The 16,324-nt window shown below is 38.5% G+C and overlaps 1 protein-coding gene across 1 annotated transcript in view; it reads right to left on the reverse strand.

The window, feature by feature from the left end:
- The window catches only part of igsf9ba (immunoglobulin superfamily, member 9Ba), a 107,753-nt gene extending 91,921 nt beyond the window's left edge, over nucleotides 1-15,832 (reverse strand). The window contains exon 1 of the mRNA XM_067451170.1: nucleotides 15,559-15,832. Coding sequence (XP_067307271.1) covers nucleotides 15,559-15,622 — 64 coding nt within the window. The 5' untranslated portion in view covers nucleotides 15,623-15,832. The remainder of the gene's footprint in view (nucleotides 1-15,558) is intronic.
- Nucleotides 15,833-16,324: the final 492 nt, after the last annotated feature.

Here is a 16,324-nt window from a genome sequence, read left to right on the forward strand (position 1 = left end):
TAAATTTGGGTCAGGGAGTCCCACGTTTAGCCTCATTAGAATGGCCTAATTGTCATCTTGTAACACTTTTTCCCAGTTAGGACTGGAGTGCACATACTGTAATATAAATGTTGCAAGATCAAGAGTTGATCATTGCACATTGGAATCTCACATAATTAACACTTCACTTAGTCTGCTAATTTGCAATATAGCTATATTTAGACAGCTTATTTTTTACAGATGATATAATAATACTTTTTGAACAGTTTATTCCAACTTGTAATTAAAACTTGTAAAATCTGCATTTTCCGAAAGCTCCGACGTGTACCGTGTGATCGCTGCACCACCTGACTGCTGCGGATCCATTTTTGTGTTGATAGTGTTGCTATAGAAATGCAGGGTTTTTTCAAGGTAATTACTACATGATATGAATGCAACATTTATATTGGTATCATTGTGACTTTGCGACAGCAGGATTTTAAAAATATTTCAATGAATCAAACCACATTCATAATCAGGTTTCATGATTATGATTGCATCATGTAGTAAAAAAAAATCCCTAACCGCAATAAATCAAACAAGTATTTCATGTTGAATGTCATAGCAATTATTACACCCTGTATGGAATACACATTATAGGCTATGGTTCGGTAAGAAATCTCCAGTGATGTAGCTCAATGAAGGGCTTAAAACCGCCTGCAAATGAGCGTATGGCAGGCAGGAAACATGAGGATTAAAGGTGCTGGACCCTAGTATCAGCTCAACTCATGTGACCACTCACCCCTAATCCACTTGTGTCTGCTTTCACTACCAAAGGCACAACAAAGACACATGACCCTTTCAGCGCATATAAACACACCCATCACTCACACCACACATTTACACTGCATTATATGGGCCCTTGGTGATCCGAATGGAGTGGATATTTGTGTTATAAATCAGTCGTTGAGCTCTTAACACAACTGTTATGTCTCAGAGAGCCTTTAAAGAAGAAAATGAAATAAATGATATTATATATTATATTACAACTTGAACTTACATGTTTACTTTAGTGAGACCTGCACTGCTCAGGTGAAGAGAATTACAAGGTTAACATGCCACCCGATTCGATACTCCCTTTTTGAGGTCATAAGAGGAAGAGCAGCATGGCCTGGTCAGTTTATGACAGGAAGGGGGAGCTTCCTCTATTAAAGGGGTCATGAACTGAGAAATCAAAATTTCTTTGAGCTTTGACATATAAGAGGTCATCATACTATCAGAAAATCCTGTAACTTTCAGAACTGAAAACTTCCCTTTTACTTTTATAATGTATAACTTAACTTTTATTGTACCCAAGCTAGGGATGCACCGAATCCAGATTTTTGAGGTTCGGCCGAATACCGAATCCACTGGTTAAGATTCTGCCGAATCCGAAACCGAATACCGAATCCAACTCCCATCCTCAGTCCATTATCACAGTAAACACATTAATGACATAAACAACGTCCACAGCAGTGTATTTTTAATTTAATTTTAATTTAAAAAAAGGCAACATTATGCCAGGATGACTGTGCCGTATTGCTGTCTGTAGATTTTTTCATGCACAAAAAAAACGGATCACCGCTTCTTTTACGTCCTTACGTAATGACGTCATTTCTATCGTCATTTCATTTCTATTATTGTAATCATCGTCATCTTGGATACGTTTTTTAATTCTTGTTTTGCAAAAGCACTCAATACAGCCACTGTCGTGCAAACACTGATGTTTTACACAGATTAAATAAACTTACATTTACATAACATAAACTCACACAAATCCTTGGTTCACCCGTGCTCATATATTATCAGCATCAGTTTTCCGGGAGAAGCATCAGCTGATCCGAGAGATCAGCGCTGATTTGAGACGCGATCCGTTTAGAACGATTCAGTCCGATTTGGTGAACTGATTCGACCGGATCACTAAAAAGATCCGGTTAAAAAGAACGATTTGTTCGCGAACCGGACATCCAGCGGCTATTGTTTAGGGTTCTTGCCACCGCGAGACAAATCGGCATTGCAAATTGAACATATAGCTCGACTTGAGTTGCCTTCTTGTGACTGAAAGTACTGCCAAACAACACATTTTCTGTTCACAAGTTTTATTTTCACTTTCTCACAGCCTACTGCATTCGAACGGTCCACCTAGTAAACACGTTGCCATAATCAACCGCGGCATCATTTTCGACCAGTATTGCGTAGTGCAAAAGGGTTCGGTGAAAAAAAAATTCTAAGGTTTGGCAGAAACCGAGACCAGTCAAAAAGCCCAATATTCGGCCGAATCCGAACCCGAATCCTGGATTCGGTGCATCCCTAAACCAAGCCCAGAGAATGACTCATTGAGGAATGTGCCTGTCCATGAGGTGAAAGACCGCCTCTACAGAAGAAAATACTTTATCATTGCAACTTTGGCTCCACCCACTGGTGTGTTTTTGAGACTACAAATAACATTACCTTCCAAAGGATCCTAATGCTACACTCTAAAAAATGCTGGGTTAAAAACAACCCAAGTTGGGTTGAAACTGCACCGACCCAACAATTGGGTTGTTTTAACCCAATGGTTGAGTTGTTTTAACCCAGTGGTTGGGTTAAATGTTGCTTAAGACAACCCAATTGCTGGGTAAGATGTGTTAAGCATTATTTATTATTATTCGGTACATTTCACTGTGAATTCTTTGATAAATCAGTCACAGTTTTGGCATAGGCTTTGCAAACACACTTTTACGATATGGACCGACAGTAATGCAACAACATGTAAGTAATTGTGTTAATTCTAATGCCTGATCTGTGATCAGTGGTTTCTGATATGTAATGATTCATGTAAATTTAGATGTTGTTTGTCTATGTGTCAGTAAATCAAACCAGTGACTAAATGGTCAGTGGTTCACATTGTTTCTCTGGTTTAGTTATTTAAACTGTGATTAAATTATAAGCGATGAAAACAGCGTGAGTTTCTCAGTGACTGAGTTCTGGACTCTCGCCAAAATTTGTTACATGATGTGATCGCTCAACATGACTGTGATTGGCAACAATTCTCATCACTGCATCCTTTCAAGTCACGATCTAAATATAATGCCATAGATCTAAATATAATGCTATAATCAACACTTTCCACGATTAGCGAATCTTCAGAGCTGTAATAGTAAAAAAGAGCAAATATTTTTTGAGAGTTCCACGTTATACTAGTTCACCAATCACAGCAGGGCATTTAGACTGAAGTCTCACAGCAGACACGCCCCTTCAAACAGAGCCTTCAGATCAGAGGCTAACATCAGGGCAGGACAAATGCTTTTTTGCCCTCTAAATTATGACAATTTTGATGTAAAAACCATACTAACATTATAGGTGAACCCCAGGAAACATTATACAACAATAAAACAATGCAGTTCATGACCCCTTTAAAACAGTGGATAAATACTGTGTGTTATATGTGCATATGCTGGTGTTCTAACCAAACATCCATATATTTCAAGCCCTCATTCGTGATTTTTTGCTGAACGCAGAATAGAGTGTGTTGAGATATCCAAATCATTATTTATGCAGACCTTTAAAAAAAATGTTTTTTTAATAATAAAATGAAAAAAAAATCTAACTGAACAAAACGATTTCCTTGTATATATGCTTATAATAGTCTTACCAGGAAATTAAGGATGGAACTACAGCAGCATCCCTCTAAGGATTCCTATTCAAATGAGAGAATTACTAATCCCTGGTTAATTATTTATTGTTGGAAAATGCAACATTTGTACAGAAGACGGTCTAATTACATCAAATATTTACAAGGAAAAATTGTTGTTTTCAAATATTTAAAATTAGAAATGTATGGCATTTAGTCTGCCATGTTTGTTTTGTTCAAGGTCATTTTTTGAGGTCTTTTTCTCAGAGCGTTAATTAGCGTTAATTTTGATCAAGAAAACTGAAGAAAAAAAAGGGAAAAAAAGACCATGTGTGGTGCGAGGTGCAGTGGTGGTGTTGTCCCAGTAATTGCGTTATAAGGTTCGACGCTCCTGTTGGTTTTTGATTTGATGATTGTAGTAGGAGAAGTAAAAAAATTGATAGCAATGGTCATTAATCGGCTCTCTGTGAACATGTTAAACTATCAAAGACTTTGGATTTTGGCCTAGGATCTAAGAAATCTTTTAGGATTCACACAATTTGTCTCAGACGGCCAAAATCGTACAGTGTAAACTTTGGCATGAGGGTGAGTTATTAATGGCAGAAATGTCATTTTTGGGTGAACTATCTTTTTAAGAAATGCCATTCATTATGAATTTGTCACAGCTAGTTTAAGCATCTGATCTTATTCACTCAATGCTGATTCAACATAAAACATTGATATCAAACATTACAGAATCAGACTAAAACCTCTAAAATCTATGAATGACTCAAAGGGGAGCTCTCAGAGGGGTGATTCCTTTCCTTTCTGAGACAAAAACAAGCTGAATGGTCACTAAAGCTCAGACAATACCGTACTTAAAAACCCTTTCCACCAGCAGATGGAATTATCCATTATCAGGATGAATAAACTAATGCCAAAACACTGGAAGCAGATGAGTACATTTGTTTATATTCATCATAATTAGATGCAGTTATACAGATTACACTAATGGCATAAACTAATAGTATAGGCCGATGATAGCAATTACTCGGCACATCAGCAGCAAAAACGTCCATCCCTGGGATCAAGCGTAATCTGTGCACCAAGAGGCAGAGTAAGTCTCCCTGCCAACAGGGACGCTGGGACACATCATGAATAGGCAATCAAATGGAGAACAGAGCAGAGGTGGGTTCTCAAGGACACTAACCCACTCGGCTGCACAGGCCACTGACAAATCTGTAATTGAATGCCAGCCTGTACATGATGAAGGTCACTTCTCAGAGAGCAATGTGTCAAAGCCGGCCAAAGAAAGCAACACATGGCGTGAGGATGAGTGACCCGGGTAAAAACGTCAGTGCAAGTGAGCTATACAGTAGAAATACTACATTCCTGTGTGGAGGACATATATTTTCAAACAAGGTTTGAAAAAGAGCAAATTCTTGACTCCATGTTCTTCCAGCATCTCCTGGAAAGCCTTTTTAAATGTGTAGAAGCTGTTATAGCAGCAAACTGAGGATTATTGAGGACTATTAACATTAGTGTTAGTTCACCAAAATTTTTTGTCATGAATTACTCACCCTCATGTCGTTCCAAACCCGTAAGACCTTCGTTCATCTTTGGAACACAAATGAAGATATTTTTTTAATGAAATCCGAGAGCTTTCTGACCCCAATAGACCGCAACGTTATTACCACTTTCAAGGCCCAGAAAGGTAGTAAAGAAGACATCATAAAAATAGTCCATGTCAACTTTAGTGTTATTAAAGCGGTGAGAATACTTCCTCGCTGGCTCAGTACTGGTCAGCTCCTGCGTCTGCGTTGTGCTCACGTGAACAGCGTCGGCCAATAGTGAGCCGCCGTTCTGATGTAGAACCCGGAAGCTCTGCACTGTGCTTACTACATGAACACCTTAAGACACTGATGTGGAAGAGAAGAATTTGTTGAATAAAGTCGTATTTTTGTTTTGTTTTTGCGCACAAAAAGTATTCTCATCGCTTCATAACATACTAACAACCACTGGAGTCACATGGGCTATTTTAGCAATGTCTTTACTACCTTGCTTGGCCTTGAAACTGGTTTTGACATTACAGTCTATTGAGGATCTGTCTGACAGCTCTGGATTTCATCAAAAATATCTTTTTATTTTTAAAATGGAAAATGCACATTAACTAACATGAGGATTCAAGTCCATCATGTAAATGTGCCATACATTTCTTTTTTGGGTGGACTAACCCTTTTGGGGGATTTTTAATAGTCAAGATCATTTTGAGGTAACGTTATGGGTGAATTGAAGCAAATACACTCAGTATTGTATGATAAAAGTAATGGTGCCCTCTCCATGACTCTAGCACAAAGGAAAAAGTTAGCAGATGAAATAAGAGACCTTTGGGACAGCAGATGGCCGCTTTGCTCAATGGAAACACAAGTCGCCATCACTGTAACAGGGTCGTAGGTGTCTATCTGACGGAGCACATCGCAAACTTCTCGGAGTGGTCCATCTGGAGGATAGTCTCTCTGAACTTACCAATCTGTTCCTAGCCCGAACATGAATTTGATATCACTGTATTCTAAAGATCTCTGACTAGGCACTGGTTTAGATATACTTTGATCATGAATAACAACGCTTGAGTAGGCAAAATTTAATAAAGGAATTCGCTCAACAGTATAATTTTTTTCCACTGGTCCAGTCACTTGTCCTGGCAGTTTTTTTTATTAATATATATTAGTGCTGTCAAAATGATTTAACACAATTAACGCAGCATCTGTTTTTTGGCTAGCGTTACATAATATGATCACACTCTTATTCATGCAAATGCTTTTAAACCATTCAAGCATGACAAGACAAAGGAGAACGAGCTGTCTGTGAATGTCCCGTCTATGTGACACACTCACAACGCACAGAAAGACGCGCACAGACAGCGTGCCAGAATCGAGTTCTCCTTTGTGTGTGAATGAACAATAACACACACAAGTATGCCAAAATGACAGTTCAGTCTTAAATGAACTTAAAGAGTTGTGAGAAAATGAGTTCACATCCACGTCATGTTCGGCAGCGGCAGATCTTAAAGTGACAGTAGCCTAATAAACCAGTTCCTGTGATGTCTGTCATTAAAGGTAATCAGAGAACAAAGGTAACAGAGAAGATTAATGTATTATTTATGCAGTAAAGACTGTAAAGTGTTTGATAACTTTATCCAATTTCTGCATATTGATTATGAAGGGCACATGTAAATATGGCATTTATAATAATGGGTTTATATGAAGATTGTTTTAGGTCCACTTAAATTAAAAGTTGTTCAAGCCTAATAAATGTTGAATTTGATTGCTTTCAATTATACTATAATATAATTAATGTTTAAAAATGTCAATCTTAGTTTCATAAAGACATCAGTAGCAGTGTTAGTATCAGTGATTCTGGCCTTCCTTCATAAAAAGATGCAGCATTACAAGAAATATACAAAAACACTACAACAAATATTTAAATAATACAGTCTTTAAGTTGTTTCTACAATAATTTGGAGAGTAACTGTTTAATTATTATAATATAAAAATAATAAAAAGTGTATTTAATCATCATTAATTACAGAATAAAAGGTTTAATGAATCAGTTGTTATTTTTTTAATCGATTGACAACACTAATATATATTATTTATTAAATAAAATTATTAAATAGCATGTGCAAGATGCGTTAAGCAATAATTGCTCCAGTAACAGTTCCTTTAACTGGGCCTAAACTTCCTCAAACTGTCCGCGAAGCCACAAGGCCATCTTTATTTGGACATACAGTAATCTCAGTAAATCGATAAAGCTAATAAAGAGCTAAAATGCAGGAGGAACGCAAACAGAAGCAGGTACACAGACTCTGAAGACGGACAGTTTACCGACCAGACGTGAAGATGCCTGGAATGTTGAAATGGCATTTGATTACAGTTACGCTTAAAACTGATGACAGCAGAGGAAGAAATGCACCTTCTCAGCAGGAAATCCCATCTTGAGGAAAACAAAAGCAAAGCATCAGCATCTTTTTCCACATTACACTGAGGCGCGATAAGATCAGAAAGCATGGCGACACACCCGCCACACATAACACAATGCAAGGTATCTTCTTAATAAGACGTCATCTAAAATATGATGAATAATGAAGTTCAATACAGTCCGCTGTGGAGTTCTCCGCTATAAAGTAGCTACGCCTGAGGGAGAGCTGGAGATAGTAAAGCGTCCCTGAGGGAGGAGCGAAGATTCTTGTGCTTGCTATCTCCTAAACACAAAGCCATCAGTGTAATATTTCACAGGAACAATTCAAAGAGATATGTGGTGGGAAATTAGCCCAGTGCATATCGCTACAGATCGCAACAAATAGCTAGCTAACGCATCAGTGTATAAGAGCTCATTTTAATGATGAGAGTCTCCGTAGCAGTGCGCAGTCGAGTGTAAAGGGCTCTTTTATTGTAGTCTGTTGTGAAGTCCAGAATGTCTGGGCGGACTGTTGAATATTTCATGGCGGGGAGGGAAATGGCACGAGCCGTACCGACGAAGCCCCAGCTGATGGAGGACTGGAAGGAGACAGACTGTAAGGTGAGACTGGGAGAGGATGTAGGCAGTGCCGTGGCAGCGTGCCCATCTTTAGCAGGAGCTACTGTCTCAGCTCGGCCTAAAACAACACTACATCTCACAAGGGCTGACAGCAGCACTGTGCCTTTACTGATTGACCCGTAAAGGGCGTACAGTAGACACCTAGAGATATCTCATGACTTTTTTTAGATCTTTAGTGAAGTTTGGTCATCGGCTGTATTCGAAATAATTAGCTGGTCAAATAAAAGTTATGTGGTGGCAATCCCTTTGATGGCTAGCCTAGAAATCTAGACGCACTCTAGCAGCAGCAAATATAATCTGCCGCGAGTGTCCTCTAGCAACTCTCAATACACTTCTGAGCTGTAAGCGCCTAACTCTGGTCAGGCCAATCACATCGTGTATAGAGTCGGTGGGCGGGGCTTAACATAATGACGGCCGAGTTGCGCTTGCGTGCTTCTTGTAAACACAGAAACTGGCGAAGGGCGGTCTTTCGAATCAGCTTTGACCGCGACTCTGGAAGACTTGGAGTTAAGCTTTTCTCTGAGAAAAGAACAAAGAACGGCACTGAAGTCATTCTTAAAAAGGGAAGATGTGTTCTGAGTTTTGCCGACCGGATACGGCGAATGTTTAATCTATCAACTAGCTCTGCTTCACCTTCGTTGCTCTGGTTGGTGGTAGCGCTATCCTATCGCGTGCAGAGAGAGTTTGAAAGACAACCGTTTATCCCGCCCCTCAGATTGAGCCCTGTCAATGATGAGTATCCTGACCAAACATCTTGATGTGGGTCTGTCTTGTCAGGCTATTTGATAGCTAAAAAAGAGTAAAGTTTAGCATCAGTAAGAGGGTCAGGCAAAGATCCCATTTTGTCATAGGGATTAATTTATTAAATTATCTTTAACACACAAACACTCAAGTCTTTAGTGACCCGGATTGTCTTTCACTAGCCTCCTCATCCATTTAAAAAAAAAAGTTAGACATAAACCTTCTTAGTACTCCTAAATCAATTCATTATAAACAATATAACAAGAAAATAATAATACAATTATAAAAGATGCCTGTTTTCCAAATCATTTTTTGTAAAAAAAAATGTACATGGCCGTACAAATGTAAAGACCCTAGGTGTGCAACAGTTTTAAGTATATATTTTTTTATCTTTAATGACTGAAGAAGTGCAATTCACCTTTATTCCACAAGGTGGCAATGTCTGAAACACGATGAAATTATGTTTCACTCATAGTTTCCGCAGGCAGAAAACAAAAGAATAGGAAGAATCAGCAAAGCTTGAAATGGCTCAGATTTACTGCAGAGCAAGTAATAAACGCACCCAAATATTAGTGTCACTTCAACTTGATGGTGGATCTGGTGAAGAAGCTGTCAGCGATCAAAAGATTGATTTTGAAAATGTTGAAAATTATAGTTTTGAGAGGGTTTTTTTTATATGGCAAACATGAGGCAGATGCTGAATGTACTGGGAAATGAGCTCTATGATGAAGACAGTGATGATGGGGTAAAACATCTGCTCAAACTGAACACTTCCAAGCTCCATAAGGTAATGAAATATGCTTTATTTTATTCTTCTTTAATTCTCTAATAGCAGGAGTGTTACTGTATATTATTATGACAGGCAGAGATACATCCCTGTTAGATGTAGATCCGGGTCACTAAAGATCCGAAAATGTAATAATGATTTGGCAAAGCATCCATGCATTTAAAGGGGTTCAAATATATTTCAAATGCAAAACGGACATGCTGTATGGACTGCCTTAAAAGAGGAAATGATGTCATAGAGGACCACTGCAGACCTTCATGACTGTAAAGGTCAATAAGTCTCTTAAAGTATAAGATAATTCTACTTTTGTGTGATACAATAAGGTTCAGGTTGTAAATTACATGTATTGTGAACTCCCCAAAATTAGTAAAAAAAAAAAAAGTATATATATATAATAGGCTACTGAAAAAATAAAGCCACTTAGAATGTCAAAAGAGCCATTCCAGGACATTATCCTCCCTAAAATCACTGATACACAGTAGGCGGTTGAAGACGCAATCCAGGATCTCAGTAAGTTGTCAGTTTTCACTCTCCCTGAACGGGGACAAGTGGTTGCACCCAATGGTCAGAAGGCTGCAGGTCAGACAAATACTGCTTGGCAAGGTAAGGGGGAAGGGAGCTTTGCCAGAGGTGTCCATTACCGACAATCTGCAAACGGTGCCAAGAGCTGCTCTTCACAGCTTTATTAGGACGGAGACTGTCGTTGGCTCTGCTTATTGTAATGCTCGGTGGCTTCAATGCAGAAGATGATGTTTGGTGGGGAAAGAATACACTTTGTGCACCACTTTTCTTATAAACTCTGTTCAAAATGAGGTGACAATCCAGCTGAATGGTGCAGTATGAGTTGGCTTTTTTTTTTTTTACCAATATATGACTATAAATGGACTATTATCTGATAGTATCTCTGATATTTATGGTTTAAAGTGCCCCTATTATGCTTTTTCAAATACTACCTTCATGCAGTGTGAAATATAGCTGTTTGTGAATGTAAAAGCTCTAGATAGATCAAAGTGCACAACTAATAAAGTTATTGACTCCTGGAAGAAGGAATCTGTTATGAACTGCTGAAATGAGTTGTCAGCAATTACAGTCTCACTTCCTTTTACATACCTACATAACAATGTAACACATTTGCATAATGCCACCCTGTGCTCTTCACTGGCTGCCCACAAACAATGACTACGTGTAAGTAAAGTCTTACTTATGCCACCTTCACGTGCTATTGGAATTATCGTAAAAATTGCACATGGACGCCCTTTGATGTCGTATGGGAGAAAAATGTCTGCTGTGGCAGGTGTCTTATTAGTTTTTTTTCCGCAACAGTTTCATAGTCTTGTCGTTAAGTAGTACATATTTCCATAAATTAATAATCATTTTAAACATATTGTGTATTTTAAACACATCGAAAATCCCATGTAGTCGAACATCATTCCAGAATAGTGAGCAAGCTGACTAACTATTAACATTTTAGTCTTTAAGCAGCCTTACCTTGTCTACATTATGCCTTTATTGTGAATGTGATTATAAACAATATGCTTTTGTGTTGTGCTGCTAGTGTTTGCCAGTGATTCTATGATTTTCTGGGACCGGGAAATGACTGAAATAGTTAGTGTTAAAATAAAATTTTCCCAAGACGCACGTGAAAGTACGAACCTAGCGTCCTCCATTCTTACTGACAACAAAGCACGTTCCAACAGCAAGCTCGTAATCACAACTTCTGAAGTGGGAAGTAGGAAACTTCCGATAGCACGTGAAGGCAGCAATAATCACAGTAAGATGTTTACATGACATGAGCAGAACTCTTCACTCCAGTTTACATGCAATTTTCAGTATTGAGATTATTCGCTTATAAGTATGATGCATGATTTTCCCTGGCCATTGGTTTCATCTACTCGCATCAAATTCATAATACATTTCATGGAAGTAGCTTACTTTATATTATTCGTCCAATGAACATCGCAATGTCTAGATGAAGATACAGACTCAGAGAAGAGATTGTGCAGAGAGTTGTGCTGAGTTGAGTTTAGTGATTTGGATGAGAAAACTTCAGAATAATGTCACGAAGTTGGAAATAATTAAATAATAATTGGACAGAATGGTACTAATGCGAATAAGGCGTTTACATGCCTGTTTATTGTTATTAAAATGGGCATACACCACCTAGATTAATGCTACTATGGTTACTACGATTATAAACTTTATCGAATTCATTTGTTTGAAGTATTGTGTTTACATGAGGTCAAGTAACATATATTAAACCAATAAATAAATCAAAATAAAATAAATAAACATATTATTATTATTAAAATAAGTAAAGTTTAATCGCAATATTGCCAAATCCCAGTATAATCGCATGAGGGTGCGTGTAACACACTGACTGTGTATCAAGTAGTGATGTCCGGTTCGCGAACGAATCGTTCTTTTTAACCGGATCTTTATAGTGAACCGGTCGAACCAGTTCACCAAATCGAACTGAATCGTTCTAAACGGTTCGCGTCTCAAATCAGGGCTGATCCCACAAATACTGTAGATATTAACTTTCTGCCATCAGTGACAGTCTCTCAAACTAGAAAAAAAACGAATATCTTGAAGTAGATGCTGTAACTCCAATCGTTAGCTGAAGTGAGACTGTTTTGCTGAGAGATCTGATGAACTCACGAGCAGCTGATAGGCTACTGAGCATGCGCGTGTAACCGAACGTACCGGTTGTCGGATCCTCGGATCAGCAGTACAGAATCAAAACCGTTTCTATCGGACACGTTCGATACTGAGAACCGATGAGCCGATGAGCTGCGCATGCGTGTTATTTGTTCAGAGGAACGAAATGCTGGTTAAGTGTATTTAAAACTAATCACGTTTGGAAACATTATAACAAAGCTGTCACTGTATTATTTTAAAGTTTTGGAAACAATAGATTGTAAAACGGTCAAATTAAACATTTATTTGTTTTATCAATAATGCATGATATTTTCAGGAACAGCTTTTATCTTATTTTCTAAGTCGATAAAGATTTTAAAATAGATGTAATCAAAACAGTAGGTTTGATATTCAGCTTGCAGCAGTTCGCAGCTCAGCACCCTGTGCTCAGCACACACACACACACACTGATACAGCGGTTCTCGAGTCAGATCGACCGGTTGCAACGGATCACCGGTACAGAATCGAGAACCGTTTCTATCGGACACGTTCGATCTTTCGGACATGTTCGATTCTGAGATACTGAGCATGCGTGAGAGCGTCGTAAGTCGTAACCGAACTGTTTCTCTCGGACTGGGACAGCTGATGCTGATAATACATGAGCCCGGGTGAACACTGAGGATTTGTGTAAGTAGGCCTATTATGTCAATGTATGTTTATTTAATCCGTGTAAAACATCAGTGTTTGCACGACAGTGACAGTGACAGTCTCTCAAACTAGAAATAAAACTAATATCTTGAAGTAGATGTTGTAACAATCGATTCAGTTCGATTTGGTGAACTGTATTTATTGCTGTTGCAAAACATAAATGAAAAAATGTTTCCAAGATGATGATGATGTCAATTATAATTATTACTATACTAAGTTTTGATTACAAATACTTTATATGGATGTGTTTGAATGTATTTTCATCCGCCGGGATGATAGAAATGACGTCATTACGTCAAGACGTAAAAGAACCGGTGATCCGGTTTTTTTAACCGGATCATTGAAACGAACTGTCCGAAAGAACCGGTTCGCGGAAAAGAACCGAACTTCCCATCACTAGTATCAAGTACTGAGGAAGCTTCCGGAGCTGAAATTCAGATTTAGTAATAGACGGCACTGTGAGTGGTGGACCAATCCCGATAGACTGGACCCTCTGACCAATCAGAGCAGAGCAGGCTCACAGGAATGAGGGGTTCAGTTTACAGACTCTTTGAGAAATTAGGTGATGAGCAATATATATTATGAGAAAATGTAGTGTTTTTTTTAACCTTGGACGCATGTAAACCTATTGTAGGAGACCTCCAAAACTAATTTAGGAATCTTTAAAATAGCATAATAATTTTAATGTATAATTCCATTTTTTATTGTTTGACACTTCCAGATGTGGTCTTTTAGGATCAAAATCTATGGTTCATAAAATGTAGCACCTAAATTGTAAATTCATATCCTTTTTGACAATTTCTAGTTTAGTACTGCAGTACTCAAGTTTAGTACTGTACATTATTTTATTGTTCAAATAGTACTTAAATAGCTCTTGCCATTATATTCCTCACAGGAACCTCAAGAACTCCATTGGTCTGATTAGATCATTCCTTCCTTGACTGCCTAGCTTTCGTTTGCAGCACGCAATCTCTTCCTACATCTCACGTCTCAAATGCGTTTCTCGCTCTCTCAAATAAACCATTGTCTTTGACTTTTTGTCTTGAAGATAACAAAGCCATTCGACAGACTCAGGAAACTTTTTAGCTCAGGCGCATGTTTGGGCAGCATTATCATTTTTGTCAATCAGAGAAACTCAAAGCAATGAGTTGTGATCTTCTCAAGCCCTAATTTATGCCACTTGTAAGCTAATATTGTCTCATCATGATTGACGCTCCCGAAATGACAGCTTCAAAATGGCTGATGTTGGATTTGGGAGACAGGAAACCCATCTGTGACTGTTATTCCATACATACAATTGCAGAAAGCTCTCAAACATCCATCTTGGCCTGGAGGTTTTCCCAGTTACTTTTCGTGTTGCAAACCACAACAATTATTGATTTTATTCACTGCACTTTCCAAGTGGTGGCACTGAAGTGCATAAACATTTTCCCAAAATTAAACTTTATTTAATACTTTATTATAATAATGCATTATATACTTTATACGTTTGACTCTAAGAAGACAAAGTTAAAGAATTATATTTTAGTTTTTTTTAATGCTTTTGTGTGATAGGCCAAATAAATACATACTTATATCTTTTTTAATTCTGCTTTTGCAAATGTCTTAAAATTTTTAATTACTGCATGTTAAATTAGTCAATCACTGTAGCTCACAAGTTCAATTAAAGGAGGAAACAGCCCCTCCCATTGGCCAAAGATGGAAATGCAAGGTTAAGTCAGTCCATTCGTCAACAAATAAAGGCTCCAAATATAATAAATATATATGAGAATGATATAATATCAGTGAAAGAGGCGGAACAATCTAACGAAAAGATCATTACAAAGTTTCTTCCAAAATATACACGCATAGTGTTTTAAATCTATGCGATTGAGCGTTTATTATCACAAGACACAAAACTGAGCATATATATGGCTATATCCCTGTGTAAACAGGCACGACAGACTGTAGTAGCCCAGACAATCGCAGCATGTCTCCTTTCAGAGCCGCACGCCCCTTTTCAACACTAAACTGCAATTCTGGACCGTCTTTCATCTGTGATATTCTGGATTAACGTCTCGAATATCGCAATAAATCATGGATGACCAATTCACGAACGCTGTTTAAAGCACACACACACACACACAAAGCATTTGTAATCAAAGGAGTATCAATCGATTGTAACAGCGAGCCACACGCCTTCAATTGTCTCGCTCATGCCCTAATATGAGATGATGCAAATGCTATCAGAAATGATGAGCGTTTTGAAGTTTCATCCCAAATGAATGGATGTATTTGATGATAAATTACAAATTGCATTCATTGTCATACATGCACCTCATGGCACGAGAAACGCTAAAGTCACGGGTTCGATCCCTGAAAACGCACATATTCCGATCAAATGCATAGCTTGGCATATAAAACAATAAATAAACGTGCCATTTAACGTATCTGTCAAAACGCACGAACGAAACGCCTTTCCTTGAATGATGCAAAATAGAAATACTGCACTTCAACTCACCTTGAGCTGCCGTTCCTCGGGTGCTGAAAACACTTGCTATCAAAGTGGCCACATACCAAATCATAGTACTATTGCCGACCAGGAATAATAGCTCAAAGTGCCCCTTTCAATAAATCTTTCATATTCAATTTCCTCCGTTTCCAGTCTGAGACCCTGCTTATCATATCCTGTGCTCTCCTCTCTCAGCTTTTTCCTTCATTTTTTCCCCAGCCCGTCCTTCCTATGGCATCCTCCCCCGAAGAGACAGAGCACCTGCACCAGCGCCTTTATGGAAGACGGAGATGTTCCGAAGTGCAAAGTGAAACCAAGTGTGGGAATGTAGCCATTGGGTCCGCCCCCGCTGCACTCTGATTGGCCAGCGCCCCGCGCTCTGGGGCGTGTATTGGTTAATCATCCGCCCCCTGGTAGTAAAATGGCATGGCAGATGCTCTTATTCAAGGTGAGTTGGAGTGTGCTGGTGTAGTACAACTGCTGCAGTATCATGCGCATTAACAGAAACCAAAGTCCGCACCTCTTTGGATCTTCTCTATTGTGTCTCTTTTTGAATGGCACATACAGTATGTTGTTCTGGGTCTATGCAGATACGGACGAGAATGTAGTGCGTGTGGGTTATTGAGCTTTGGCCCGTATAGTTTTAAATTCAGCCTGTAATGCGCCTGCAAACTTCACTTGTGTATGCACATTTCCTCTCAGGCGTGACATTTTGATTCTGATGAAAAGGGGGCATCAACATTACACACACTAAAGAAAAGGGTGTGGCAACCAA

The sequence above is a fragment of the Pseudorasbora parva genome, chromosome 8 (genome assembly GCF_024679245.1).
Source record: "Pseudorasbora parva isolate DD20220531a chromosome 8, ASM2467924v1, whole genome shotgun sequence".
Lineage (NCBI taxonomy): Eukaryota > Metazoa > Chordata > Actinopteri > Cypriniformes > Gobionidae > Pseudorasbora > Pseudorasbora parva.